Source organism: Ustilago hordei (assembly GCF_900519145.1).
Source record: "Ustilago hordei strain Uho2 genome assembly, contig: UHO2_contig_02, whole genome shotgun sequence".
Lineage (NCBI taxonomy): Eukaryota > Fungi > Basidiomycota > Ustilaginomycetes > Ustilaginales > Ustilaginaceae > Ustilago > Ustilago hordei.
In genome coordinates this window covers 1,509,977-1,535,742 of record NW_024545252.1, presented here as the reverse complement: position 1 = coordinate 1,535,742, position 25,766 = coordinate 1,509,977, and the positions used below count along the sequence as shown (strand labels likewise).

At 53.2% G+C, this 25,766-nt stretch overlaps 12 protein-coding genes across 12 annotated transcripts; 6 read left to right on the top strand and 6 right to left on the bottom strand.

The window, feature by feature from the left end:
• Window positions 1–110: 110 nt before the first annotated feature.
• Window positions 111–1,353, bottom strand: UHO2_01289 (uncharacterized protein; the record flags this gene model as incomplete). The annotated part of the gene is made up of 5 exons (XM_041553756.1): window positions 111–242; window positions 334–403; window positions 491–686; window positions 781–1,153; window positions 1,261–1,353. The coding sequence occupies 5 exons, from the start codon at window positions 1,351–1,353 to the stop codon at window positions 111–113; spliced, it is 864 nt and encodes a 287-aa protein (XP_041409690.1).
• Window positions 1,354–2,045: 692 nt separating this feature from the next.
• Window positions 2,046–2,471, top strand: UHO2_01288 (uncharacterized protein; the record flags this gene model as incomplete). Its single annotated transcript, XM_041553755.1, has 1 exon — window positions 2,046–2,471. The coding sequence occupies one exon, from the start codon at window positions 2,046–2,048 to the stop codon at window positions 2,469–2,471; it is 426 nt and encodes a 141-aa protein (XP_041409689.1).
• A 113-nt stretch (window positions 2,472–2,584) lies between these two features.
• On the bottom strand, window positions 2,585–4,175 carry UHO2_01287 (uncharacterized protein; the record flags this gene model as incomplete). The annotated part of the gene is made up of 4 exons (XM_041553754.1): window positions 2,585–2,703; window positions 2,794–3,234; window positions 3,321–3,706; window positions 3,793–4,175. 4 exons carry the CDS (start codon window positions 4,173–4,175, stop codon window positions 2,585–2,587), a joined length of 1,329 nt encoding a protein of 442 aa, XP_041409688.1.
• Window positions 4,176–5,849: 1,674 nt separating this feature from the next.
• UHO2_01286 (putative Rds1 protein) lies at window positions 5,850–7,031 on the top strand (the record flags this gene model as incomplete). Its single annotated transcript, XM_041553753.1, has 1 exon — window positions 5,850–7,031. One exon carries the CDS (start codon window positions 5,850–5,852, stop codon window positions 7,029–7,031), a length of 1,182 nt encoding a protein of 393 aa, XP_041409687.1.
• Window positions 7,032–8,449: 1,418 nt separating this feature from the next.
• Window positions 8,450–10,246, top strand: UHO2_01285 (uncharacterized protein; the record flags this gene model as incomplete). The annotated part of the gene is made up of 1 exon (XM_041553752.1): window positions 8,450–10,246. The coding sequence occupies one exon, from the start codon at window positions 8,450–8,452 to the stop codon at window positions 10,244–10,246; it is 1,797 nt and encodes a 598-aa protein (XP_041409686.1).
• Window positions 10,247–10,439: 193 nt separating this feature from the next.
• On the bottom strand, window positions 10,440–14,318 carry UHO2_01284 (putative SKI2 - antiviral protein and putative helicase; the record flags this gene model as incomplete). Its single annotated transcript, XM_041553751.1, has 1 exon — window positions 10,440–14,318. The coding sequence occupies one exon, from the start codon at window positions 14,316–14,318 to the stop codon at window positions 10,440–10,442; it is 3,879 nt and encodes a 1,292-aa protein (XP_041409685.1).
• A 357-nt stretch (window positions 14,319–14,675) lies between these two features.
• On the top strand, window positions 14,676–15,247 carry UHO2_01283 (uncharacterized protein; the record flags this gene model as incomplete). The annotated part of the gene is made up of 3 exons (XM_041553750.1): window positions 14,676–14,774; window positions 14,864–15,064; window positions 15,155–15,247. The coding sequence occupies 3 exons, from the start codon at window positions 14,676–14,678 to the stop codon at window positions 15,245–15,247; spliced, it is 393 nt and encodes a 130-aa protein (XP_041409684.1).
• Window positions 15,248–15,427: 180 nt separating this feature from the next.
• Window positions 15,428–16,575, bottom strand: UHO2_01282 (uncharacterized protein; the record flags this gene model as incomplete). The annotated part of the gene is made up of 3 exons (XM_041553749.1): window positions 15,428–15,780; window positions 15,870–15,929; window positions 16,008–16,575. The coding sequence occupies 3 exons, from the start codon at window positions 16,573–16,575 to the stop codon at window positions 15,428–15,430; spliced, it is 981 nt and encodes a 326-aa protein (XP_041409683.1).
• A 979-nt stretch (window positions 16,576–17,554) lies between these two features.
• Window positions 17,555–18,586, top strand: UHO2_01281 (uncharacterized protein; the record flags this gene model as incomplete). Its single annotated transcript, XM_041553748.1, has 1 exon — window positions 17,555–18,586. The coding sequence occupies one exon, from the start codon at window positions 17,555–17,557 to the stop codon at window positions 18,584–18,586; it is 1,032 nt and encodes a 343-aa protein (XP_041409682.1).
• Window positions 18,587–19,023: 437 nt separating this feature from the next.
• Window positions 19,024–21,339, bottom strand: UHO2_01280 (uncharacterized protein; the record flags this gene model as incomplete). Its single annotated transcript, XM_041553747.1, has 1 exon — window positions 19,024–21,339. The coding sequence occupies one exon, from the start codon at window positions 21,337–21,339 to the stop codon at window positions 19,024–19,026; it is 2,316 nt and encodes a 771-aa protein (XP_041409681.1).
• A 1,679-nt stretch (window positions 21,340–23,018) lies between these two features.
• On the bottom strand, window positions 23,019–24,629 carry UHO2_01279 (uncharacterized protein; the record flags this gene model as incomplete). The annotated part of the gene is made up of 1 exon (XM_041553746.1): window positions 23,019–24,629. One exon carries the CDS (start codon window positions 24,627–24,629, stop codon window positions 23,019–23,021), a length of 1,611 nt encoding a protein of 536 aa, XP_041409680.1.
• Window positions 24,630–25,065: 436 nt separating this feature from the next.
• UHO2_01278 (uncharacterized protein) lies at window positions 25,066–25,359 on the top strand (the record flags this gene model as incomplete). The annotated part of the gene is made up of 1 exon (XM_041553745.1): window positions 25,066–25,359. The coding sequence occupies one exon, from the start codon at window positions 25,066–25,068 to the stop codon at window positions 25,357–25,359; it is 294 nt and encodes a 97-aa protein (XP_041409679.1).
• Between the last annotated feature and the right edge of the window lie 407 nt (window positions 25,360–25,766).

The following is a 25,766-nucleotide window of genomic DNA, read 5'->3' as shown; positions in this document are numbered from 1 at the left end:
TTGGCAGCAACACGAATGAGCAGCACAGAACGGTGCACACAAAGGGACAGCTGGTAGCAACGAACAAGTCTTATACAATGGAAAGCAGCGATAGAACAAGAGAGAGGCAATCACTCCTTCCAAGCACCCTTGTCAAGGCGGGCGATGGTGTCAAAGTAGACTGAGGCCTGGAAGGCAAGAGCCTGGTCGCTTCCGACTTGCCTGCGAGTGAACTCGGCCTCCTCGTGACCGATGACGATGGGCTGTTGCGTGAGCAAGAAGAGAGAAAAATGGAGCCAAGATCAGTCTGGCGCTTCTTCCTCGGAGGGGTGCTCAATGCTTTGAAGAACTTACCTTGGTGCCACGAGCGGCGGCAGCGGGCTCAGAGAGGAGCATGACCTGGCAGTGCTTCTCAAGCATGATGCTGCAATTGGCGGTATCACCAGAGGTGCAAAGGTTCATGATCAGTATATGGTCGCACAAAAGGGAGCTCCAAGCGAAAGGGACTTACAAGTAGCCGACAGCAGCCTCGATGGATGTACCAGCAGTAAGGATACCGTGGTTCTGGAGGATGAGGGCACGGTTTGTATCACCAAGGGCGTTAGCTATATTGTTACCCTCTTCGTCGGCGAGAACGACACCGCCGAAGTTCTCATAGAGAGCACATTGGCCGTAGAAGGCGCAGCTGTCCTGGGTAGTGATTTCGACTGCAGCGGTGCAGCAGACGGTGAAGTAACGGAATGGCATTAGTATGGATTCGATGGGTGCATCACAGACTCAACGAGGGGGTAAGACACTCACTGTTCCTTCCAAGAGTGGAGAAGGCCTTGCCGTACATCGAATGAGAGTGGCAAGCAGCGTCGAGGTCAGGTCGAGCAGTGTGAATGGCGTGATGAATGGCAAAGGCAGCCTGGTTGTAGATCATCCTTTCAGGGCGACCGCCCTCAACAATGCTGCCGTCGGGGCCGATGAGCAAGAGGTCGGAGACGGTCATGTGGCGGAAGGGAACACCAAAGGGGTTGACCCAGAAGTGATCCTTCCTGATAGGGTCACGGAAGGTCAAGTGACCAGCCACACCCTCATCGAAGCCGAGCATACCGAAGACGCGGAATGCTTGTGCGAGACGCTCCTTGCGGCCGCGTTGCTCCTCCTCAGGGGTGTCGTAGGTGACCGGCTGTAAGGAGAGTAAGAAGGTATTCGAGGTAGCGAGAGCATTGTAGAGGCGTCAGCATCAAAAGGCCCTTAACGAGGATGACGTGCACCTATACTGTTGTCACTTACCTTGGGGAGCTTGAATTTGGGAGCGCCCTTCTGGACCTCCTTGGCGCCTGGCTGGGAGGCAGGAACGTTGTCGGTAGCAGTAGGAGGCGACATGATGGATTTGTGCTTTTGCAATGGGGTGCAGAGGGATCGATGCGTCAGTGTTGATGGTTGGAGTCAGGGAAAAGATCGAAATAGGAGGGCTCAGTCAATTAGGGTCGGTTGCGGTGGTGTCGGATGCACATGACCGAAAGGCCCGGTTATACTTCAATGAATTGCAGCCGAACCCTTGTTGAGCCTCAAAGCTCGTCTGTCTCACCGTGGGCATCTGGTTGCGAAGGTCTTGTGTGACAGAAACGTTGCCACAAGTTCACACACAAGCCCGAGAGGGGCGGCAATTGACAAAATATAGAGTGCGGGGAAGCTTATGTGGCTGAACATTTCGCGACAGACAGACCAGCTGCTGTCGTTTCAAGGATTGGAAATCAAGAATAATGTCCACGCTCAAACCACACCGCTCCAGCGCCCCAAAATCTTGCAACATTGCAACAGGTGTTGCTGCCCTGCTGCCCTCTGATTTTCCCGTTCTGTTCGCCGGCTTTGTCTTGCTTCAGGGACCGCGGAACTCGGAACTCATGTGTTGCTTTGCTTCGTGGACAAGAAGAAAGTTGGAGCTTTCGTCTCTGATCTGATCATCCTTCGTCTTCGCGGCCTTTCTTCACTTTCTTTGCGAACAACTGCACCCGCCTCTGGAGGGAAGCATTGAATCGGACGCACGCCGTAACACTAAGCCAAGTCCGACTAAGATGCCGCTCGTCATCCCAGACTCAAGTCAAATTCCCACCGTCGTGGGAGACTACTCGACGGTCACCACCGAAGCTCTGCGAGGACTTAACGCCGAGACTCTCGTTCATGAAATCAAGCGACTCCAGGATAGCGTTGTACGACTTGAGGACTCTAACCGCCAAATTGAACAATTCGTCCAAGAAACAGGCAACGAGCTTGATGACAACGATCGCAAAGAGATGAAGAATGCTTGTGTCGACAACGACGGTACCATCGCCAAGCAGAACGACGTGGTAGAGAAGCTCTTCGATGTGCTGGAAGAGAAGACTGGCTATCAAGATACGCAAGCCCACTACGGTCTGACACGGCCTTCCAACACGGCAGCTTTGGCAGCGTCGACCGATCAAGCTCCGATGCAAGAGGACTCAGAGGGTGTCTTTTTATGAATGACACGCTTCCAGACAGCTCGGTCTACAACATTCTTCGTCGCACACGAGACCCTTCGGGAAGGAAACAAGAAAGTGATTACACGCAGCAATCGCAGCGAAGTCGTTCTGCCTCAGATCCAGTCGCCCGATAACGCGTCGACCTCAACGTCTTTACTCGAAAGCTTCAACTCCTTGAGAATCGCGTCGTCGGAGAGCTTCTCGCTATCCTCTTTAGCCAGCTTGGCGAGCGCTGCAAGCATTGACACACCAAAAAACAAAGGAAGGGCTCCACTACGTCAGCATCGTTCTGCATCTCGCGTCTCAGATTCATCGAACTTACCTTCGCTTTGTTCTTCGCCGAGCCCCTTCAAACCGTCGTCCTCTTGCTGCTCCCGCTTGATCAGCAGCAATTCGACACCCGAACGATCGAGCAAAGATGGCTCTTCCGGTCGCGCGTATCGCTTGCCCTTCTTGCTGACGTTTCCGCCAAAGTTCTCCTGCAGCTCGTCTTTCGTCAGGATCGCACGCTTGTCCTCGGGCAAGCCTGCTGGTGGTGCTTCTGGTCCAGTAGGAGCAAGCGTCGGATTGCGCATCTGCATGAGCACCGAAGAGGACGGATGTAGCCCAAGCTCTTCTTGTACCTGTCCAAAGTCCTTGCTGCTCGGATGTGATAGGTGATATGTGAGGCAAACTTCGCGCGAAGAGGGTGGATCGGTCTTCTTGATGCTCATCGCATAGTGACCGCGACCAGCAGGTCTCGCTGGCGGCTTGATGCGGTCTCCTGTACAAGAGAAAGAGCAACATTGCAACAAAATGTCAGTGATTGACCTATACTTCTCGGTGCGACCCTGTGCAAAGAAAACTCGCCTCTTGTCTTTGTGGAATATCGTTCTTCACCCATCCCTTTAGCGACATTGTTCAAATCAGCACCAATGTCCGCAACGGTAGCCCAGATGGCTTCGCTGTGACGACCGCCGATACCGCCCGGCTCTTGCCCAGCCTTCAAAGCAGCGTCCGGGCTAGGCATGCGCTTCTTGCCGAGTGAGACTAGGCGGTAAGCGGTTGGATTGGGCGGCTTCCTCTTGTCGTCTTCGTCCGCCTCCTTCTTGGATCCTTTTGCTGGTGCTGTGTTGGACTCGCTAGCTCTTGGAACGAGCAGCATAAACGTGTTCTGGACATCGTCCAGTGACTTGGTACTGTTCAATTCGGCCTTGTCGGCAGATCGGACCTTGGGCCGGTAGAAGAAATAGACGCTGTGTTCGAAACGAGTTAATGGGATGCAAGAGTCAATGTCAGTTCTCAATGCTGCTGGCCCAACGCACTGAGGTTGAGTACTTACAGTCCCTTCTCCGACACATGCCAAGGCACCTCAGACTTCTTGTCATCCGAGCCAGGTTCTCCCTTGTTAATCTCAATGTCGTCGCCCTTGAGCTTGTTGTCGACCTTCTGCCGGTCATCGGAGAGCTTCACTGGCTCTGCAGCAACAGCCTCACCGTTTCCACCTTGTTGCTTCGTGGAGCTGTCGTATTGCTTCTGATCTTGCTGTTCATCATTCGTCTCTGTCTTACGGCTCTTGGCACGATCATCATTATCATCCTGCGACTTGTTCTCACCATGGGTGGGATCGGTCTCCTTCCTCTTCGAGCCGGCAGTGGCTTGTTCGTCGTCGTTCTGCTGAGACGCGTCCTGGCTTTTCTTTTCGTCGAGTCTGGTCTGCGGCATGGTGTTCTAGCTTCTGTAGTGCAATAGGTGCTTCCGACGATATGTAGGGTTCGGTGCGGCAAGGCCTAGTCGCTTGTGATGATGGTGACTAGCGGACGGATGGACGCCAACTTTGACCCGAGCTCAATTCAGCAGCAGCTCTCAACTCAGCAGCAGCTCTTAACTCAGCAGCAGCCTTGATGGGTCTTGCTCTCAGCGAGCGAGCCGTCAGACAGCTCGGCTCGGTCAAGAAACGTCACAGCTGCCATCAGTTGCCCTGGAGAGTCTCACCTTCCCAAAGCGACTCACTGTGAATCATCACCTTGCAGACATCGGGATTTGGGCTTTTTTAATTATATATATATTATTTTTTCTGACGTGGGGCGGGAGATGGAAAACGCGCGGCATAACGCGGAGAGGAAGAATGTGCGCAATCTTACAGTATCTCAATTAGCTTTGGCTGTCAAATTTGACCATCAGTCGATCTCGGAGGAAGTGAGGCCTAACTCATGATTCGCCGAAGGTCAGACTGAAGAAGAACAAGGCTCTGCAGCTTGGCTGAGCCTGATCGCTACTACGTCGTGGTTATATTGCATAACATCCCCTTTTTCTAGGCAAGATGTGCATCTGGATGATGTGCACAGAGAAGCCTTAGAAGGATCTGGTGAGTCAGCATCTGCGATCATGTATCAGCGCTTGTGTTGCAACCCCTCACCTTCCCTTGCTTCTACAGCACAGAATGACCAACGATAAAGCTTTGCTCTTCTAATCGAGTCTGCATCGATGCGGAGAAGCTCTCGCTTAGCCGGCTGAACCCTGGCTCGACTTGACTCGCCAGTTTAACTTGAATCCTTTTTGACCGAGAGGTTGATGTTCAAGAAGCAGGATGGCTGTAATCGTTCGGGTTCGATGGCCGTCCAGCGATCTCCATTCATCAATAAACCTCTTCCTCCAGTGATGGCCCTTGTCGATGCAAAGCTCTGTTTGATTTTCAATTTGCGATTGCGAATCTTTTCATGCGATGAGTTGCAGTCTCTTGACGCAGAAGATGAGGCCACTTCAAGTGCTTCGCAACGTTGCCGAGAGGATCGAGTTATCAGCGCTGTGGAAGAAGCACCCGTACGACGGAGATAGCGCATTTTACCCACGCGTGGTGAGTCATTCTTCTCGACGCCTCTTCCAGTCGATCGCCGAACACTTACTGTGGCTAACTCCTCAACGAAATCAGCAGTTCCTTGCTATCGCAAGCTAGACCTTGCGCCATTAGCGAGCCAATGATCCCCTACTCGCATCTAGGTAGCGTAGCAGAGTCAGCACCGACATGGCGATACGTCAAGCTTCGTCATTCCGCGGTATTCTCGCCTCTGTCGAGCACAAGGCAGAACGCAGAACATGCTCGAGTCGATGCATTTAAGGCATCCATTGACTCCTTTGTCATGGTCACAGACCCTTGAGTCATGCATCGCTAACTTCCTGATGAATCGTCTGAGTTGTTGGTGACTGCACTCTTCGTCAGGTTTCCTTAGAGTAGTCGAACGCAGCCAAAGACCCAGCCTCCGTCGCATCGCGAAGCGTGTCCTTGACCATATCTTTCTTCTGCTTTGCAACCAACCCCTATAAGTACCAGTCTTTGTAGCGCCACGCCCCTCCATCATCTTATTTCCATCCCCCCTTCCTTCTCCTTTGCCTTTCAACATGGTCGTGTCGCCACGTTTCTCCACCCTGCTGCAATTCGCAGTTGGGTGCGCCTCTCTGGTAGGCCTCGCCTCGGCGGCCCCTTCTCAACTCAAGAGGAATAACATCGTTCCTCCCGCTCAGCTTGGCGCTGGAGCCGACCCTCGCAAGGCCGGTATGAACATTTCGGAGAGCTACCAGCCTCAATCTTCGTTCCAGGTCAAGAACCCTACCTACTCGGTTTTTTCGAACTTTGACTTCCAGTCGATCGCACTTGCTTTGCACCAAGAGTACATCGAGCTCGACCTCTTCAACTATGCCCTGACCAAGTTCTCGGATGCCGACTACGATGCTGCAGGCCTGGACGCTGACGACCGTCACTTGATCCGTCACATGGCCCAGCAGGAGATTGGCCATGCCATCGCTCTCTCCAGCATGCTTGGTCCTCAGGCTCCTAAGCAGTGCACTTACCGTTACGAGTTCCAGACGGTTCCCGAGTTCATCGACTTCTCGCAGCGTCTTACAAAGTGGGGCGAATCGGGCGTCTATGGTTTCCTCAACTTGCTTGACAACCGCGCCAGCGCTCAGATTTTGCTTCAGTCGATCACTACCGAGGCTAGGCAGCAGTACACTTTCCGTCAGTTCGAGGGGCTCTTCCCGATGCCGGAATGGTTCGAGACCGGAATCCCTCAAGCATGGGCTTGGACCCTTCTCTCGCCCTGGATTGTCTCTTGTCCCGAGGAAAACCGACCTTTAGCTTGGGACATCTACCCTGGCCTCAACTGGACCAACCAGCCTGACGCCATTGCAGCTGGCAAGGCTGCTGGTGGACCCTCGATCTCGAACAACGTCACTGCTTTGACTCAGGAAGGCCAAGAGAACACCTTTGAGTGGGAGCAGCCCGGCAAGACTCAAGGTCCTTACTACCAGAAGACCAAGACGTACACTTCGGGTGTTCCCAAGTTTGCTGCCTATGTTTCTCAATTCAACGTCACCTATGCTCCCTTGTACGATGTTGACAGTAACGCTCGTACTGCCAAGGCTAGGCAGCCTGGCGGAACTGTCTACCCTCAGGGTCCCACGCTGATTAACAGCACCATCTTTGTTGCTTTGACCGACAGCGACACGTACTACACACCTGCCAACCTTTCGCTCATCAACTATCACGTTGTTGCCGGCCCTGCTATCTACCAGGCTGGTTAAGCGACGCTTATTCATGAAGTTTCAAGCCGGGGTACTGATAGAGCTGCTAGATGCCCTTTCTTTGCCGCTCCGTGTCCCCTAGCATCAAACTCACTCTCATCAAACAATCTTTTTGAAATTCGTACTCTAGATAGGATGCGTGATGGCACTATGGATGATATTGTTCCGTCTGATTTTGTTCTCATTCGCTTCGAGGGGTTGGACTTGCTGAGTTTGCCTTGCCATCAAAGAGATGTTGATGGCAAGGTGATGTCTCGTCGTCACACGTCCAACAACGCTGCCGATGGTGCTTGAGCCGAAACGGCTAACCGTTTGATTGTGCTGCGCAAACAAAGTCTCGGCAGCGCAGCGCAAAATGTCATGAAGCAGCCAAATTGTGCGCTGCTTTGCTACGCAAGCCGTGTTGCATTTTCCGTTGTCGAAATTGAATTCAGGGTCGAGCGGTGAGGGCAGCTGGCCTGTCACCTGTTCGTCAGAGTTGTGGAACGCTCTGATTTCTCCACAAAGCTGTAGGAAGGCTATGTGTTACATGCGCAGTCTATATGCGCGTTGCAACGGTGTAACTGAAGTGGATTGCAGTAAGGAGGAGATCTAGATGGAAGCTAGTTTAAGTACTAGCTTCCGTACAAGCAAAGATTTGCACGATGGTATCGAACTTTCTTGTGCGACGTGTATTCGCGCGAGAGGATATCGATCGAGCCTTCTCGTGCGGCTAGCATTCGCACGAGATAGTGGTCGTCGGGGTAGCCAATGTTCGTATCAGGCCGAACGCTTCGGCCCATCCGGTGGTCGTATCAGGCCGAAGACTTCGGAGTGTCCGATGACCATATCGGGAAAGATAAGGGCCAAGGAGAGATAGGGGCCATGAGCTCTATCACTGAGGTCCTCTTGCACTGCTTCGGCATGTTTCAGACTCATCTTTTGCCTCAGCATGTTACTGAAACAATCACAGGGTAAGACGTATAAAAGCACCACGTTCAGTTAGTTTGTTCTCCGTTAGCATCCCCATCTGTCTGTACATACTGCTCATCGTCGACATACGTAATAAACCGCGTCCTACCATTTAAGTCTGCCATTCGAAAGTGCGACATTTTTTACGCTTTTGGACACGCGGTTGGCGTGTGACCGTTGACCAGAAGCTCAACTTGTGAACTGCCCCCTTGTGTGGCTTGAGCGCTGTTTGAAGCGAGGGAAAAATGCTGCTACGCTCGGAGACCCTTTCCGCAACTTTCACTCTCTCCAACAGCCTCTGACGTACTACCACCCTCATCCACCTTGACGCCTTCATCCTTACTCGACCTTCGCCACTCTCATCAGATACCATCGCAGCAATCTTGATATAGTATTTCTGCTTCAACGCGCTCGGTGATCGCCTTATCTTCCTCAGCTCTCTTCAGTGATCGCTTCCAGCAGCAGACATGAGCGCTCAAGTCGGCGGAAGCACCCCGCCGCAGGCCCAGCCTAATGGTCGCACAAAGAAGAATTCCATCGGTAGCTGGTTCTCAAAAAGGTTCGGTCGGCGAGCAAGCGAGGCTGCCAACAATGCACATGAAGTTCCTTATGCTAACCATGCTACGGGGAACGAAACGGTCCCAGCCAGAAAAGCAGCTGTGAAGGCATCTGACGACCGAGCAAAGACAGCGACATTGTCCAACATCAACGGTGGTGCTCAGGGGGCTGCAAATGGAGGCCATCAGCCGCAGCTCGCTTCCGCGTTTGCATCCAATCAGGCGCACGGCCTGGCCAACACTCTCACTGTGCCCAACAACGATGTGCCCGGGAACGGCAGATTGACGCCTCCACCTCAGCTCGATGGTATCCCATCGCAAGAACCGCTCGGTGCAATTGACTTGCCCAGATCGCCTCGTTCTGATACTGGCTCCGGCCAGGATCCCGGAACACATTCACCCAGCACCGTCACCTACGAGAAGCCGCTCGAACTCGAGACCAGGGCCTACCCTGGTGGTAGCTCAGCTACGGATGGAGCAGGAACAAGCGGTGCAGCTGATCCCATCTCCGGTGCGATCATCTCGAGCGCTCCGCAAGCGACAGGAGGCCCCGAAGCTGATACAGACGATGAAAGCAGCTTTGCGGATCGTGACTCAATCGGCAATCGCACGATGGATACCTCCAAGAGTCGCGCAAGCACAAAGCCGACTACACTCATGAGTCTCGAGACGCGCGAAACAACGGTCCTTCCCACCACCCACATCGCTCAGCCGCGCCAGAGCCGTGGAGAAGACTCGTTCGGCAACTCGAACCGCCTCAGCACTGGACCACGCGAAGGCTCTGCTATCCACTTTGCTCCGGACAGTGTCTCTCGTAGCGGCAGTGGGCAGATCAACAGTGGCAGCAACTCAGCTGAAGGTGGCAGCAACTTCATCAATGTTCCCAGTCACTCTAGACCGCATCCGAACAACAACCCACATCCTTCAGCTATCCCCGCTGACAACGCAAGTATGTTGACGCTTGCCTCGTCAACCGCCGGTATGAGCCTTGGTGGTGTGAGTCGCAGCCAGCATCACGCACCAAGTTTGGGCGGAGCAAGAAGTGTTGGAGGCAGCTTGATGGGCGATCGTCGGAACAGTAGTGACACGTATGCTTCGCTCAAGGCTCTGCCTCCACTCAGTAGGAGAGGCAGTGATTCATCCTCGCGCACACGTGATTCGGTTGCAGCAAGCTCGACAGGTCAAAACTCACACCAGGCCATGTATCCTGCCGGTGTACTCGCTGGTCCAGGTGCACCATCGGATCGTGTCAGCTTGCACCGAACTCCATCGCAGAAGACGGTTGCCACGCAGATGTCGATTCCCTTGTCAGCATCTGCGTCGAACCCTGCCCTTCAAGCTTATGCCAAGAGCGAACATACTGCTAACGGAAGTCAGCCGCATCTTTCTGCCTTACAAACAGGACATGTGACCGCTGAGCCGGAGCTTGGAGCGGGAGAACACGGAGATGAGGATACGATGGACAGGCCTCTCGAAAGGTCTGCTGCGGATTTGGGTGATTCGCAGGTGACAGCTCATCCAGCTGCCGCACCGTCGGAGGAGCTGTTGGAGGCGCAGGCTAGTAACTTGGCCGCCACGGAGCATGATAAGATGTTGCAGGCTGCTGCAGCTGGACAGGTCCGTGAGAAGACGGAGATCTCGGATCCAAACGGTGGAGTCAAGGAAGAGGAGCCTTTCGATGTTCCTGGTGGTCCGCCGGTGGCGTAGATCTCCCCTGACTGACGGAGCGAAAACTTGTTCTTTGTCCCCTTTTTTGTTTCGCTCGATTACGTCGAACTCAATATCACAGTCACAGTACACAAGCTTTTTTTCCGTGCTCGTCCTTCACGTCGGCCGCCTGAAAATGAAATGCTGGGATTTGACTACCTTGTTCGGGCTCTTGTGTATAGGGAGATGATATCTAGAAGTACAAACTAGCAGCGAAAACAATATCCCTCCTGATCAGCGTTTGACAAGTCTGAATCTTCTCCCCTAAATCCCTATCACCAATCACCCTAGCAGCATCTCTAATCTCTCTACATGTTTCATCCAACCTCGTAATCACTCTGACGATACTACCTTCTTGAATATCGGTCATAGCAGCGATACTTGCGAAATCTGTTCCTTTGGCCCACTCGTACACAACCCCCACCAGCGCTGTCTTTCCTGGGACGCTGAAGTCTTCCGAAGCGAGATGGTTTGAGAGTTGGACGGTGGATACTCGTTCTGCGATTTCGAGAATCTTTTCATAACCTTGAAGGAGGCGACCTTCGAGGATGGGGATATCGTCAGTTTTCTCTTGCGTGATGAAGATGGATAGTAGTGCGATCAACTCTTCGGGCTCGTAGTCGACAAGGACGTTTTCCAGGATGAGTTCGGTCAAGACTAATTCGTTGGCAGAGTTGACTTCGCACGCGACTCTGCCCTTAAGAAGGACAGACTCGGTGACGGGATCGATATAGCGCAGAGTTTTGAGGACGGAAACTCGTTGATTGTAGTCAGGAAGAAGTTCGAGGTTTTCATCTGAAGAGAGGCGGAGCGTGGCTTCGAGTTGGGTTGTGAGGTGCTTGTAGTGCGAGACCAAAACGTAGTTAGCGTTGAAGTCGGGTGAGGAGAGGAGGGAGAGATGTTGAGACGTTTTCGAAGCGTAAGAGTTGCGGCTGCGGACTGCTTCTTGGAAGTCCAGCCTGCGGAGTTTGGACCATTCGGCTTCTTTGAGGGCACCTTCGGAGGTGGAAAAGCCGGTGCGGATGGGGATAAGAGCTTGAAGAGCGCGGTTCATGGTACTGATTCGGTGGGCGGTGATGAGCGGAACGTCGAGCTTGATGGTTTGGTCACTGACAAAGGCGATACTGCTCAATGGTACTTCTCTGAGGTCGTACACGAGTTGATCCTCCGGGTTGTCTACAGGAGTCACCTTTGGTGGCCAGAGCGGCGGAGGACCACCAGAACCATCTGCCTCATCATCCTTCCAATAAAACCCACCGCTCTTCCTCTCTTGTGTCACCGCCGCCAGCACCAAAAACTCGCTCCCGGACAGCTGCCTAACAATCGCCGCCACATCAAAATCAAAATGACCATCCCTCAACACCACCACCCTCCCCGCTCCGAAATTCTTCGCTCCCTGCTGATGACCTAACGCCAACTCAAACAGGCTCTGATTCGAAGCGACCACCGCCGTACACAGATCGTAATACGTCGATAGCTGCTCATCTAACTCCTGCGGCTGCGGGCGTGGGGCACGGGCGAGCTTCTTCTCCAATTCCTGCGCTTTCTTTTGTTGATCCGGCAGCATTTTTTGTGCTGCATTTTCGCTGAACGAGCGTTTGATCATTTCTTCCACCTTGAGCGCCTCCACGCGGAGAAGATTGAGGATCATGTTGTAGGTGAGTCGGAACTGCGATTGTAGCTTTGTTGGTTGACCGAGTAGCATTTTGTGTAGGACAGCGGTTTCGGGGAGTTGATCGGCAGCGTTGATGATGACTACTCCGGTTGCGTCTAGGCCTCGACGACCTGCTCTGCCTGACATCTGGGTGTATTCGCCAGGGAGGAGCTCGCGGAATCCGTGTCCATCGTGCTTGCGGATAGAAGAGAAGACGACGGAACGAGCTGGCATGTTGACTCCCATTGCAAAGGTTTCTGTTGCGAACAGAACCTTCACCAACCCTCTCTGGAAGAGAAGTTCCACAATCTCTTTAACAATGGGTAGCAACCCCCCGTGATGTACTCCGATACCACGGCTGAGGAGATCTCGCATACGTTTGATCTGGGGAAGTTCTTTGTCGGTGCCCTTGAGTCGGGTGAGGGACTTTTCGATGACAATGTGGACCTCGGACTTGTCCTTTGCAGCGTTGAGGTCGGTGTTGGGCATGGAGGTGGCGTACTCTTCGCAACGCTTCTTGGAGAAAACGAACACGACGCAGGGCAGGAGGTCCTTTTTGCGGAGATTGCCGACAAGGTGGATCCAGAGGTTCTTGTCCAAGCCGGTACGGACGGTGGTTGTACCTGTGAATCCGCCTCGGCCCGCGCCGGGGTTGGCTCCGCCGCGTCCTCTTGGTGCTGCGCCTCGGGCTGGAACCATACCCCCACGACCTCGCGAGTTCGAGCCAGCAGCGCCTCCGCCGCGACCACCACGGGCTGCACCTCCACCGCCTGTAGCTGCGGCGTTGGCTTCCCTTTCCTTCTCCTGCTTCCTCTTGAGCGCTTCACCGGCCTCTTTGATTCCGGAACCTAGGAACTGCGCCCTAGCATCGACGATCTTGAACATCTCCTTACCTGCATACAAGAAGTGCTCGAGTGGCACGGGTCGCTTTGGAGTACTGATGACGTAGATATCCTTCTTTTTCGTCCTCCCGACCCAATCCGCAAACTCTTTTGTATTCGGCACCGTCGCCGAGAGCAAAATCAAATTGATATGCTGGGGACACAAAATGATCACCTCCTCCCAAACCACACCCCTCTCTTGATCATTCACATAATGCACCTCGTCGAAAATCACAAACTCTACATCTCTAATCAAATCCGCACCTCTATACAACATACTCCTAAGAATCTCCGTCGTCATAATCAGACACGGTGCCTCGGGATTGATCTGCACGTCACCCGTCAAGATACCCACATTCGCCGCTCCGAACGTCTGCTTGAAATCTCTGTACTTCTGATTGGAAAGCGCTTTGATCGGCGAAGTGTAGATGCAGCGTGTCATGTGTTTTTGTGCCAGAGCGATTGCGTATTCTGCCACGACGGTTTTACCGGCACTGGTGTGGGCAGCGACAAAGACGGAATCGCCTTGTTCCAGGTGGTATACGGCTTCTTTTTGGAAAGTGTCGAGTTCGAATGGGAAGGAATGGGCCATTTGGGGGACCAGTTCGTGGAAGTTGGCGAGTTTTTGGTTGACATCGACTACGTGTGCCCAGTCTCGTTTTGTTTCGATTTTGGCGCTTCGACGGAAATGGGTGAGAGGTTGGGGTCGTTCGACGGGGAGAAGCTCGTCTAGTTCTGCGTCTTGGGCGTTGGTGGCGCGTTGGGCGTCGCCGTTGGGTTGGTAGCGTGAGGGCCCGGCTCGTTCTTGTTCGATTGGACGGTAGACCGGGATCGGGGTCAAACCTAACCCGACGTTGAATGCTTGTGATGGATCACGAACCCTCGAAGGTGCCATTCCATCGGCTTTCGCGTCTTCATCATCTTCGGAGTCGCCCGCGTTAGGGTCGATAAAGGAGCGACTAAGACCGGGTGCCTTTGCCCGCAACCCTCTACCAGAGCTTAGTGTATCTTCCATCTCCGCTACCTGCGAACGGATCGTATCAGACAAATCGTTCGCATCCTGGTCTCCATCTTCGGCATTCTTCATCACCTCATTCTCCAGTCCACCAGGTGCAAAGGGAACATACGCCGACTTGCCTCTGACAAAATTGCTCGACTGAGCAGGCTTCCTTGCCATCGACGCTGAAGATTTCGAGTCGAGCAACGGTGTCGCGGTATGCGATACTTCGCGGTAGGAGACGATACGACCTTCAAGACCGGCGCGAACGAACTCCAGCGAGTGTAAGGAAGTGCTGGGTTCGGCCCATAGCATGTGTTCGAGCTTTGGTTTGCGTCGCCAGTGGACTTGCGAGCGAGCTAGTTCTGGTGCGGAGAACTTGGATGAGGGGGTAAGAAAGTCATTGATGAGGGTCTCGACTGTGTCTTGCCCGCTTGTGAGACCGGGGGGGTTGGTGGTGGAAGGATCATTGCGGAGGGCTGCGATGGCATGGTTGAACGCTTCGACGGTGTCAACTGACCCGGTTGCGGGGTCTGACATGACGGGAGGGTTTGAGCTGGATGGGCTCGAATGTGGCGACCCGAGTACAACGGACACTTTCAGCTGCTACTGGACGTTGGAGCGATGAGAGCGATGGTGTAAGAGGACGTTGTTCACGAGACGTTCTGAGTGATCTGTTGGATCTCTGATCTTTGCTGCAGACTTGTGTCACATCTTCCAGAGTGGAGGAAAATGGCCGTGAAATCGTCAGCCAAATAATAATTCGGGAGACGGAGTCAAGAAGAAAGCTTTCTCCGCGACCAACACATGCATGGAAGATTGCGCAGCAGCAAACAAGAAGCCACCCTTTGACTTCATAACGCTCACATCAAACACCAACTCGGTCTAGACGCAGCCATGAGAGACCCATCAACGAGCACAGTCCTGTACAAAATCCTCACTCCTCAGGAGAAGGCCGACATGTCTGGCACCAATTGGGCTGGAACCGCTCTTGACGTGATTACACCCCTTTTTACCCCTCACTGAACTTCACCATGAATTGATCTGACTTCCAATTTTCTCTCTCCTGCTATTCGAGATACCAGGCAAAAGACGGCTTCATCCACCTGTCCTCCGCTGACCAGCTCGCAGGAACGCTTGAACGATTCTTCAGCCCAGCAAGCGGCTGCGGTGACACCCTGTACATCTACACTTTCAAGAGGTCCGACGTTGACAGACAGCGAAATACGCCTATCAAGCTGCAGTTCGATCCTGCGATCGGCACTGTTTTCGGTCATATTTACGGTGTGAGTGTTACTGTCAGGAGGGGTTGGAAAGGGTCACGCGGTTGCGTATGACTGACTAAGAATGCTATTGCTTTTGTGCGGGTGCAACAGAACATCGACCCAGAAGTCGACTTTTCAGGCCCTATCGAGGTCAAACGTTCTGCCTCTACGGGGTTGTTCGAGCTTCCTCCCCTCGAATACTAGATTGTACACCACTAGACCAAGGGAATGAAAAGCATCTGAATCATATCTGCGTCTGTTAACCTTGTTCTGAAGCAGTCCAAGACAGCTCAGGTCATAGGCTTGCGTCACAAGATAGCATACGCGACAGTCTGTCAGTCTGTGCATGAGATTACTTTGTTTTTGCGCCCCAAGTACAAACCTCTATTGCGTCTTCTCCGGCTGTACATTCTCAGCACTACTCTCCAACTCGTCCAGCTTGTTTTCCGCAACACTCTTCTCCACTTGCAGCCGAGCCCTTCTCAAGTCAGCCCTGACCCATTCGGGGAACTGCATCTTGTCCATCAGCGTAGGAATGTGATGAGCTAACAAAAGCATGCGTTCGTCTTCCGCTGCCGGGTTTGTTGCTTCGCTAGTCGATGCTTCTGTTGATGTCGAGTCTGCAGGAGCAGCTATGGGCGCGGGTTGGGAGAAGATGGCGTCGAGCTCCTTGCTTTCTGTTGGCTGGACGCGGTTTTGGCCGATTAAGTTAGAGAGGTATTGGGATGCTTTGTATGCTGTTCAACGTCCAAAGTACGAAGAGATGGAAGAATTCGTTAGGATGTAAGAGCTGAAAGAGTAACTCTCGGTGAAAAATTGTACTTACCCTTCCAATGGCTCCATGCTCTGTATACGAGGTAGAAGAACGGCAGATTTGGGACGACGGCTGCAGTGAAACAAGGCAAGATATCATAACAGTCAGCAAGAAGAACCCAACATGATCACTGTGGTGGATGACACTTACGAACAAGCGCAAAAGGAATCGTAATCGGCATTCCCACCACACAGTACCAGAATCTCCTATAATGATGTGGCGTCCTGTGATGCGTCAAGTTATTCAAACTCTTCATCAACCTATCCGGATTCAACAAGGAAGGGGGATACAATAACGGGATGTGATCCAACTTCGGGATCCCACTCTCCGCCGACTTGACCTCGTTCGGATCCTGCTCGTTCTCATCCTTAGCCCGACCATGAATCAGATGTGGTCCCATAGTAGGATCGATGCCCTTCAACGCCCATTCTTGGTACTCGATACGGTCCATCAGTCGCTCTCCCAGCACGTAAGTTCTGCGCTTCCAGTTCAAAGTGCTCTTCTGATCTGTGCGACCGAGATTGACCCAAAAGGCGGAGGCCTTGTTGAGCATACGCGTTGTGAAGGGGAGTTGGGATGCTTTGCTTCCATCTTGCTGTTTGGCTGCTGCGGCTGCGGCTGCTTTTTCGGCTGCTCGAGAGGCTGTTTGTGCGACAAAGGTGGAGATTGGATGGGAGGTGGGTCTCGCTCGGGCGAGTGGGACTGCTATGAGTCTCATGATTGCTTGCTACGCGGTACGATACGATGCGATGCTGCGATCGTAGGTCAGTGACACCGTCGTCGATGCGATATATAGCCTTGAAAATTGTCTAGAGGCTGTGTCGCAAGCACCGTTTGTTGGGCTCTAGTTGAGAGCGTAGTAGACCGGCTTTGACGTATGACCCTCTGCGGCAGAAGATATGGACGATGAATGGATGGACAACAGGGCGAATGGAAGACCGGAAGGACAAAGATGAATGGGACGTGATGTTCTAGCCTCTCTGTTGGAATATGCACGTGCATCAGAGCACAGCGTCATTCACCGGTGATTGACAGTCGTATTTTTGCCTGCAGAAAGACAAAGATATTCTCTTTGATCGGCGTTTTAAGAAAAGACCCAACTTCAAAACCTTCGACCCTTCACAGCTAACTGCTGCAGACATAATCTGCTCAGTCACGGCGAATCTTGCTCATCCCAACCTTTCGTCGTACAATACTATGATCCCTTGCAGCTTTCACATCATTAGCGAGGATGTTCCGTTGGCTGCAAACAGAAGATCGTCCGGTCACAAGTAGTGTGCAAGGGTGTATTGGAAACGTGGGCATGACAAAGCGTGCGACTGACGCCAAGTAAGGAATATTTTTGAATCTCGGGGTCTCAGTGACTACACAGAATCACGTGAAGCTTTTTTGGTCGCGTCGCGGTGTTGCTATCGATGCAACAGCTTTTGCTGCGCCAAAGATGAAATGGAAATCTAACACTTTGTAGCTTTGGGATGATTCAGGGCCTGTACGCTCTTTTTGCATCCACCATCTTGACATCTGCCATCCATCCTTTCGACGTGGCTCCTTCGTACCTGCCATCTTGATGCAGCAGAAGGCATCCCTCTCTCACCAGCATCGCAACATCGACTTTCGGGCCCGGCATCGCATCAATAACGACGCATATACCAAGACAGTCCTTCCTCACAGCATTCAACTTCCTCGCGTTGCCCAGCATGCCGGTCAAAAAGGCCACCCGATCGACGAGGTCGACCCGAACTACAAAAGCGTCATCCAAACCGGCATCCTCAGACCTTGTACTGGACGAAAACATTGATGCTGCCTCCGAACTTGAGGAGGTCAAGAAGAAGAAGTCCAAGTCGCCCACCTCCTCGAAAATGATGCTCAGCGAGCGCAATGCACCCAACAGCGACCCTTCCAGCCCACTCAAGTCATCCTCAGCAGACTCTGAAGCAGCCTCACAAAAGGCCAGCAAGTCGAAGAAAAGCAAGAAAGCCGCTCCTGAAGCACTGGTAGGCGATAAGCACGTTCTCGACTACCGATCAACCACTCCCATACCCTCCTCCCCCACCAAGAAACGCTTGCCAGAGGATCAAGTCCAAGCATGTCTCCAAAATTATGATCTTGAGAATCAAGCTCGTGTAGCTCGACTCCGAGCTTCACTGGAAATCTCAATCCAGTCTTCCATCACACGTATGCGGTTGACCATTGAACGAATCCCTCGAGCGGTACGCGAGTTAACCCTAGCAAAGTTCATCGATGAATACAACGCCGACCTTCACACTTTCATGGGTCGTGCACCTGTTCAACACCTCAAAGATACTCAGGAGGAATGGGATCAGATCAGAGAAGAACGATCACCGGTCAAAGCGAAGAGAAGCAAAAAGGATAACGAAATCGCATTGGTCGGCACTAAAAGGAAGAGTGCAAGAACTACCAACCCTACCGCTTCATCTTCTTCTCGCACCACAACATCAGCATCAACAGCGAGAGGGATGAAGCCAACTCGAACAACCAAAGCTTCATCTCGCGCAACATCAGCAGCTCCCACCTCCCCCCTTGTTCCCTCCAAACCAGCACCAAGTCTATCCAAGTTTCAACCAGACTTACCAAAACAAGCTCTACGAACTCCAAAACCGCGCGTTGCAAGACCAGGCGAAATCATCCAGTATCAGAGCATCAACGGGTCGCCGATCTGTGGGATTATCGGCGAAGATGGCGTGGTGCGGCCTGTTACTTTTGCCTAGTCCCTCAGTTCTTCATTCTTGTCGTGTTCAGTCTTGTTTTTCTATCGCGTTTTCATGCAAGCATACCCCAGTCTCAGTCGAAGCAGGTGTGAGGGTGCGAAGGTGCGTGTGAGTGTGAAAACAGTTGAAATTGCGATGGTAAATCCGAGAAGCGGAACATTGAATGGCAGACAACGATGTAAGGAAGCAGAGAGACGATGAATGTGACGAGAAGTTGGATGTGGATGTGAGCTCAAGTGTGTGTTGCGTGTGCTTGCGTGTTTGTGTGCGAACATGAGTGTGAGTGGGCAATGGATGGTGTCGCTTTGGGTGGTTAGAGAGGCAGATGACGAGAAGGATCCGACTGGAGAATATAGGGACAGAAGACGAACGAGTGCAGATAGCCGAGAGGATGTATGCTGTGCATAGGAGCGATGCGACTAGGACTGCATGACGGTTTACGCTTGGTGGTGGACTTCACGCTGGTCCGTCGAGGCCTTGGCGAACTCATTTCCTTCCAGTTCCGGTGACCCAGCAGAGACGCTTGCCTCCTCCGATTCCGTATAAAGCACATTCTCCTCGGGCTGCGAAGACGGAATAGCCTCAAAGTCAAAGTAGCCTGACGACAGCTCATCCTCCGACACCGATCGAATGGGACGTTGAACACGCATAATGAGCGCATCAATGTCGACGAAGTGTGCCTCATTGGTGGCAAACTTGCGGTGTCTGCGGTCGTAGATGTGCTCCATAAAGTCATCGTATTTGACTCGGCAATTCTCGCAGTAGCCTGGCTTCTTGGCAGAGGGCGGTCGGGTGATGGCGCTGGTACTGACGCTGCGCTGAAGGCCGTTGCCACGCTCCTTGTCTTCCAAACCGAGCATTCTGCGGACAGTGGCACCTTGTTCGGCACCACTGCGTTGAACGGCGGTGGCGGGACTTCCGACGATCGCGCTGCCACTTTCGCGACGGATGCCGAGACCACTGGCTGCACTGCCAGCCATGACACTCGCTGGACTGGCATCGAGAGTGCGTGACTGGCGCAGAGGTGCGTTGGATGTATGCATCCTGCGGTTGAGCTCGGCAACACGGCGATTCTGCGGCAGGCCAACGGTAGCGCCATTCTGCTGGTCAGTGAAGATGTTGGAAGTGGTCGAGGCGATGTTGGACGTGATTGAGATACTGTTGCCCGACGCCATGGGGTATTCCTGCTGCCTCTGCTCGGTCGTGCGGATCGGTGCGATCTGAGGACGGAAAGCAGGTCCAAGATTGGAGCGGACCATGTTGTTGAGCGAGACAGCTCTGCGAAGGCTCTGCTGCGTGGTCGGTCGGGGAGCTGATGGAGCTTCGCCTTCCTCTTGTTTCGCAGCCTTGTCCTTGGGTTCCTTGGGTGGATAGTAGGTGAAGGGGCACCTACCAGGAGTCTGGCCGTACACGACCGGCCAAGGTGGAGGAATGCCTTGCTTTCTGTCATCGCGGGTATACTGGAACTTGGTGCACATGATGGGTCGATGCTCGAGCGTCGCATCTTCAACCAGCACGTAGAAGGTCGACTTGTCAAAGTAGTGGAAGCTGGATCGGGCTGTGGCAGGATCTCTCTCCGTCGTGCCGTAAACTTTCTCCTTCTCAAGCATTTGCGAGAGGTCTTGTTTCGTGGCGGTTGACGCGCCAAGGTCGTTGGGCGACAACCTCATCAAACGCATCAAGACGTTCTGAAGCTTTTGCAACCGCCACACCTTGGCGCCAAAGTTCTGCGCTTTGACAAGGATGTCGTTGGAGCTGACTTTGGGAGGTGGACGATCATGGAAGGGGTTGCGTTCCGAGAAGAGGGGCACTGGACGCGTGCGAGCCGTATTGCTACCCGTCTTGGTGGACGACGTGCGGGTGGCCAAGAAGCTGGGGCGGAAGAGCTTGTGTGCGCCTGACTTCTCGGCAATGTTGGACGCGGCCGAAGCACCGTTGTCTTCCGGAACATGCTCGTCCGGGACTTCTCTGGTCGTGATAACGTGGGTGACCTTTCTCGAGAAGAACTGGTCGACATGGCCGCCGAGCTTGTGAATGAGCGCGGTGAACTTCTTTGCAGTACTGTCGTCCACCGAGTCGAAGTGAAAGATGAATTGCGGGAACGCACGCAGGAACTTCTGTCGCCAGATCTCTTGCTCGCTTTGTCTCCTTCTGATCTCGGGAGCGAGCTCTTCCATCGGCTCGCGAATGGTCCTGTTCGTCTTGACTGAAGTCGCTGAAGCCGTGGCTGTGGTGGATGCGATAGCTTGTTGCGGCCGCCGCGGACGTGCCGCCGCAGCAGCCACCTGGGTCGATTGAGCTTGTCGACGTGCTTCATTAACACGAATGCCGTTGAGGTCGCTGGCAAGAGCGGCGCCGACACTCTGTTCTGTATTACTGCTGTCGGTGCCTGTTTTGGAGGAGCGGCTGCGCTTGCTTGGGCTTTCTACGACAACATTGCGAGCATGTGCTTCGTCGATGGGTATAGCGCGCTTTTTGGGAGTGGCTGCAAGAGGTTGGAGAGGTGTGTTTTCCTGATTCGAACGATCCAATCCAAGGTGTGAGCGTGACACAAAGCTAGGCAACCGCGAGGTAGTGACACGAGGACGAGCAAAAGTAGTGGACCCGGATGCTACGGAAGCTCGCGCTGGCGGCTGCTGCGACGTGGGTTTACGAAGCAGCGCGGCCTCACGAGCGAGCGCATCTTGCGTCGTTGGGACATTCTTAACGCTGAGCGGTATACGCGAGCTGGTATGATCTCGAGTGGTACTCATGGCAGTGAGTAACGCCAATAAGCTACGCGATAGCCCGGTAGGTGTATGTCACTAGTCGACGACCGGAAGCGGTGAACGTCTTCTTTGGTGAAATCAACAATGCATAGAGCTGTATTTAAGAGGCGATGCTGGTACGGTAAAGAGATCTGTGCGTGGGTCCCACTTTGAAAGAACTCGAAATGTCACGGCAAAGAAGGTTAGCTGATAGGTGCGTCCGAGTTGAGAACGTCGAAGCTGGAGACTGAATGCGTACTCGAGTCCGTGGATTGGATGTATGCGCTCAGTACCGAGTCTGTATGCGCTAGATGGTCGCTTCGTGCACTCCGAGTGTTTGCGGTTTCGATGTGAGTAAGGTGTCTTGAAAGGCGGACGAGCTAGTCGAAGCGGACGCTCGCTGTTGAAGGGCGGAAGGAGGAAAGGCGTGTCCGCTAGGGTATCTGTACTGATATAGGCGGAGGCGTGGCTGACGCAGTGCCGAAGAGTCGACGTGCTGAGGCACAGCGAACTGGAGTGTGGCGGTCAAACGGCGTCCAAAACACGGGAAAGCGTTGTTGTTCGAGAGCAGTGTTTTGCAGTGAACATTAACTAGAATGCTGGGTTGGCGGCTGTTGGATGTATGCTGTCGAGATCCGTTGAGCGGGAAGGAAGAGTCGAGAAGGGCTGAGAGGGCTGAAAGGGCTTAAACAGAAGTTTGAGAAGAGGTGATGGTGATCTTTGGGCAACAAAGGTCCTTCCTTTCCTACAGTCACACAGCCGACACACAGAAACACGCACACGCACTTCGCAGTCTGCAGTTGCGTAGTTTTTTTCTGCCGCGCTCAAGTTGCAAAAAAATAATGTGGAAAGCGCGTTTGTCTCCACACGCTCAGTAGAGAGTTGATCAAGAGCATTTCATTCATTCAACACCTTTGCTTGGCCTCCTTGCAGCGTTGATACGCTGCTTGAGCTTGGGCCTGTGTATGCAACTCGTTGCCTCTTCAAAGCCTTGATTGACGAAGAGACTGGCTTAGCATCTGCTTGGCTGAAGCGCGGAGGTGTGGTCTAGCCACCATATGCCAGGTCTTGTTGCTTCAGGTGGGCTTTTGGTATTGTTCTTGTCAAGAACGGTTTGCTTCCCTCCAGAGTTGTCAAAAATCATTCAGACAGTCGTCAAGAACGGTTTGCTTCCCTCCAACTCCGCGTAGTCAAGGCGCATTTAGTTTGTCATCTTCCGTTTGGGACGTGTGAACATACTTCAAGCTCTGACGTCTGACTAGCACATCTCGGTTCGAGCCTTTTACTGTATCTCTTTTGCTGCCAAGCTAACGCCGATCCTGCTTCAATCACTTGAAAAGCACCAAGATGAGCAGATCGCAAGTCGGACAGTTGCACAATTCTCGCTCTTGTGTGATTAAAGAAAGGACGCGTCTCGATACACCAACACCGCGCTGTCACAGGCCCGATTTCGGCGAAATCGCCATTTCGACATTCCGATGCTCACGTTGTCTATTGCTGGACCCTGATTTTCACTTGGCCTTATAAAGGCAACCTTCGATTCGATTCCTGACAATCTACCAGGTCCTCTCATTCTGCTTGGATCAGACTTCGCCAACCGGAGAACCTCTCAGGATGCGAGGATACGAGGGCAGTTGTGTTTTTTTCTGAGTTGTTTGATAGCATAACTATTCATAGATAGGACGTTAGCGAATAGTAGAGAGTGGTAGTGCTGTAGGGGAGTCGCGGTACGTGGGCGAGAGCAAGTGAGCTCGCTTCGATGGTGACAAGTTCCGCAGTGATGGTGCCATGTTCTCTTTGTACGGTGAAGAGTTCTCGGTGGCACGAGGTCGTTTGGATGGGCTGACGGTCTTCAAAGTGCTGTTGGCCTCCCTCTTGCCAGACGGCGATGATGTGGCATTGGCGGCTGCTGCTGTCTCTGCGACGAGCCTATTTGCCTCGGCAATGGCTCGTGATACGTTGGGTGGTGCAAGCGGCTTCCATCCGTCTTTGCCTCCGAATACTCCCCAGGGCGTTGCATCTGGGCTCATCTTGTGGCCCTTGGGCTTGAACGACTTCTTGCCCGAGCCAGTGTCGAGTCGGAACATGGGTCGAGACTTGTTGAGAGGTGTCTTAGAAGGCTCAACACGTCTCTTGGCTGCTGTAGCTGAAGGCGATGTCTTTGTGGAGGTCGAGGTAGCTTTGTCGGGCGATAACGTCTTGAGAGAGCTCGGCGACTTCTTCGTCTTTGGCCTCGTTGGTGTTGATGAGACATCACAGACCTTGGATGCCTTGACCATGGGTGTCAAGCCTGTGTGTCCACTCGCCGTGTAGTGCCGTCCTGTCGGTGAGATTTCTGACAGCTGGACTTGACCAGCTGTAGCTTGGGCTGCTTTGCGGAAGGGTGACAGAGCGTTCTCTGCGTCCATGTAAATACCAAGTCCATTCAAGCCCGGCACTTTAGGCAAACTTGCCTCCAGCCTTGACATCACCGCTCTTTCCTTCGTCCATGCCTCCGCTGTGTATTGCTCGTGACGTGCTATGCCGTACGAGGTGCGGCGTTGAAGACCCAGAAACGGCCCTAGCGAGCTGTTACCCTGATGCTGCTGCCATGACTGAGTGTCGAAATGTCCTCGATTGTTTGCTCCGATCAACGGTGCACCTGGACATCTTGGCGAAGTTCGGCCGCTGTCGGCTGGTTGCGCAACGAAGTCAAAGGAAGCTCGGGAAGCAGCTCTTGGTGTCCTTTCACCATCACTAGTTGTCAGAATGATGCTGAAAGTCGCTACGGATGAGGTTGTCCTAGGCGATACGGACTGTGCCCGGGCTGAGACATCGAAGAAGTAAGGTGATAAAGGCGTAGCGGGAGGACCGATCGACCCTGCTGGAGCATCTTGGCTGAACGAGGTATTCCATTGCCAATCTTGCCCTGATGAGGTGGAGGATCTGGAGCCACTACGTCTCATCAGCTCGACGCCTTGTTCCGACCTGAGAGAGTTGAGCGGCAGAAGCCCGCTGCTTTGGGGTGAGAGGATATCGCGGTGAAACAAGTCCGTCAAACTTGGGAGACGCTCCATTCGTGCTCCGGGTGCACTGCCAGCAGAGAGACTGGAGGGTGTCGCCGGCATGGCGAGGTAGTGGTGACGAAGCCGATCCACTGAACGCAAAGAGTCACAAAACACATCCTCGACATTCCCAAGAGACATGGAGCTATTAAAGGAGGGCGAGGACATCGATTTCTCATCAGATCGTCTGCGTCCGAACGAGATGTTGGAAGGCCTGGATCGACTCTGTCGGTTTGCTGAGAAGGAAGGCATGTTTGGCGCAAGTAAACGACTACGAATTACTTTGTGGTTTAGTTTGATGCTTCTGATAGAGCAGCTGATGTATCGAAGAGATATCTGGTGATATCACTAGTCGAAGCCGGTTACTTCATCTATGTGGTGTTCCGAAACTGAGAAATATGGCGATGGTTGCTTTGATAGCGTGTTGAAAAGGTAGACGAGAGTGCGATCGCGGAATTGGTCAGAACAAAGAGTGTGCTAGAGCGGTACTGCTACAAGATAAGCAAGATTAAAGGGGAGAGCCAAAAGAGTGTATAAGGAACAGAGAACAGGAAAGTAGGGTGGAGAGAGAAGGGGGTGGTGACCTTTCTCAAGAATCTGTGCTTGGCACTAATGAGTATATGAGGGATCCACGAACTTGAGCTCCCTTGACTGCAGTGGCTGAGGAAGCAACGCCTGACTGGTAGCAATGGCAGCTGCCAGAACATCGAGGCTGCCCCAGCGGACTGTTTTGGGTAACCCACTCATAGCGAACCCAGGCGACTTCGGCTGTACGAGCCGAGATGGTCACAGGGAGATCGCCACCGACAATGAGACCCCTTGTCGGCTTCTCGGCTTCGTCAAGAAAGGTATGTTTCCCTCCAACTCCCGGAAAGCATGGCAGTGGGGCTGCTTTGCAGCCGCCCGAGAAGGCAAATTGAAACATTCGAGTCCTTCTCTGAATGGAAAGGATCGAGGTCGTGCAGCTGGAGGCGCCGACTAGCCTCGCTTAGCTTCCTTTAAACAGTCGACGAAGCGGTGTAGGCCTCATAACGAGGGGCGTGAGCAGCGGTAAAAGACCATCGAAGAATAGGCGAGGCAAACAGAGCTGGTGAGAGCAGCCCAGAAGAAGGTGTGAGTCTGCTGTGAGGAACGAGGCGTGAGGGCGACACGAAGCGCAGAGCATATCAGATCTGTCGAACTTGGCGAAAGGAATTTTAGGAAAGGCGCGGGTTTTCTTCTGGAATGACGGCGGCAAAGCCCAGCAGCAAAATGCCGCAGGGTGCTAATTACGACCCTGACATCGAAGAGCTACAGTGCTGCCTTTCATGGAATCCGCAGATGCTCAAACTCGCACCACAGAGACGTTGAACAGCTTGCCATGTTGGGACTGCTAGCTTGCTGCATTGC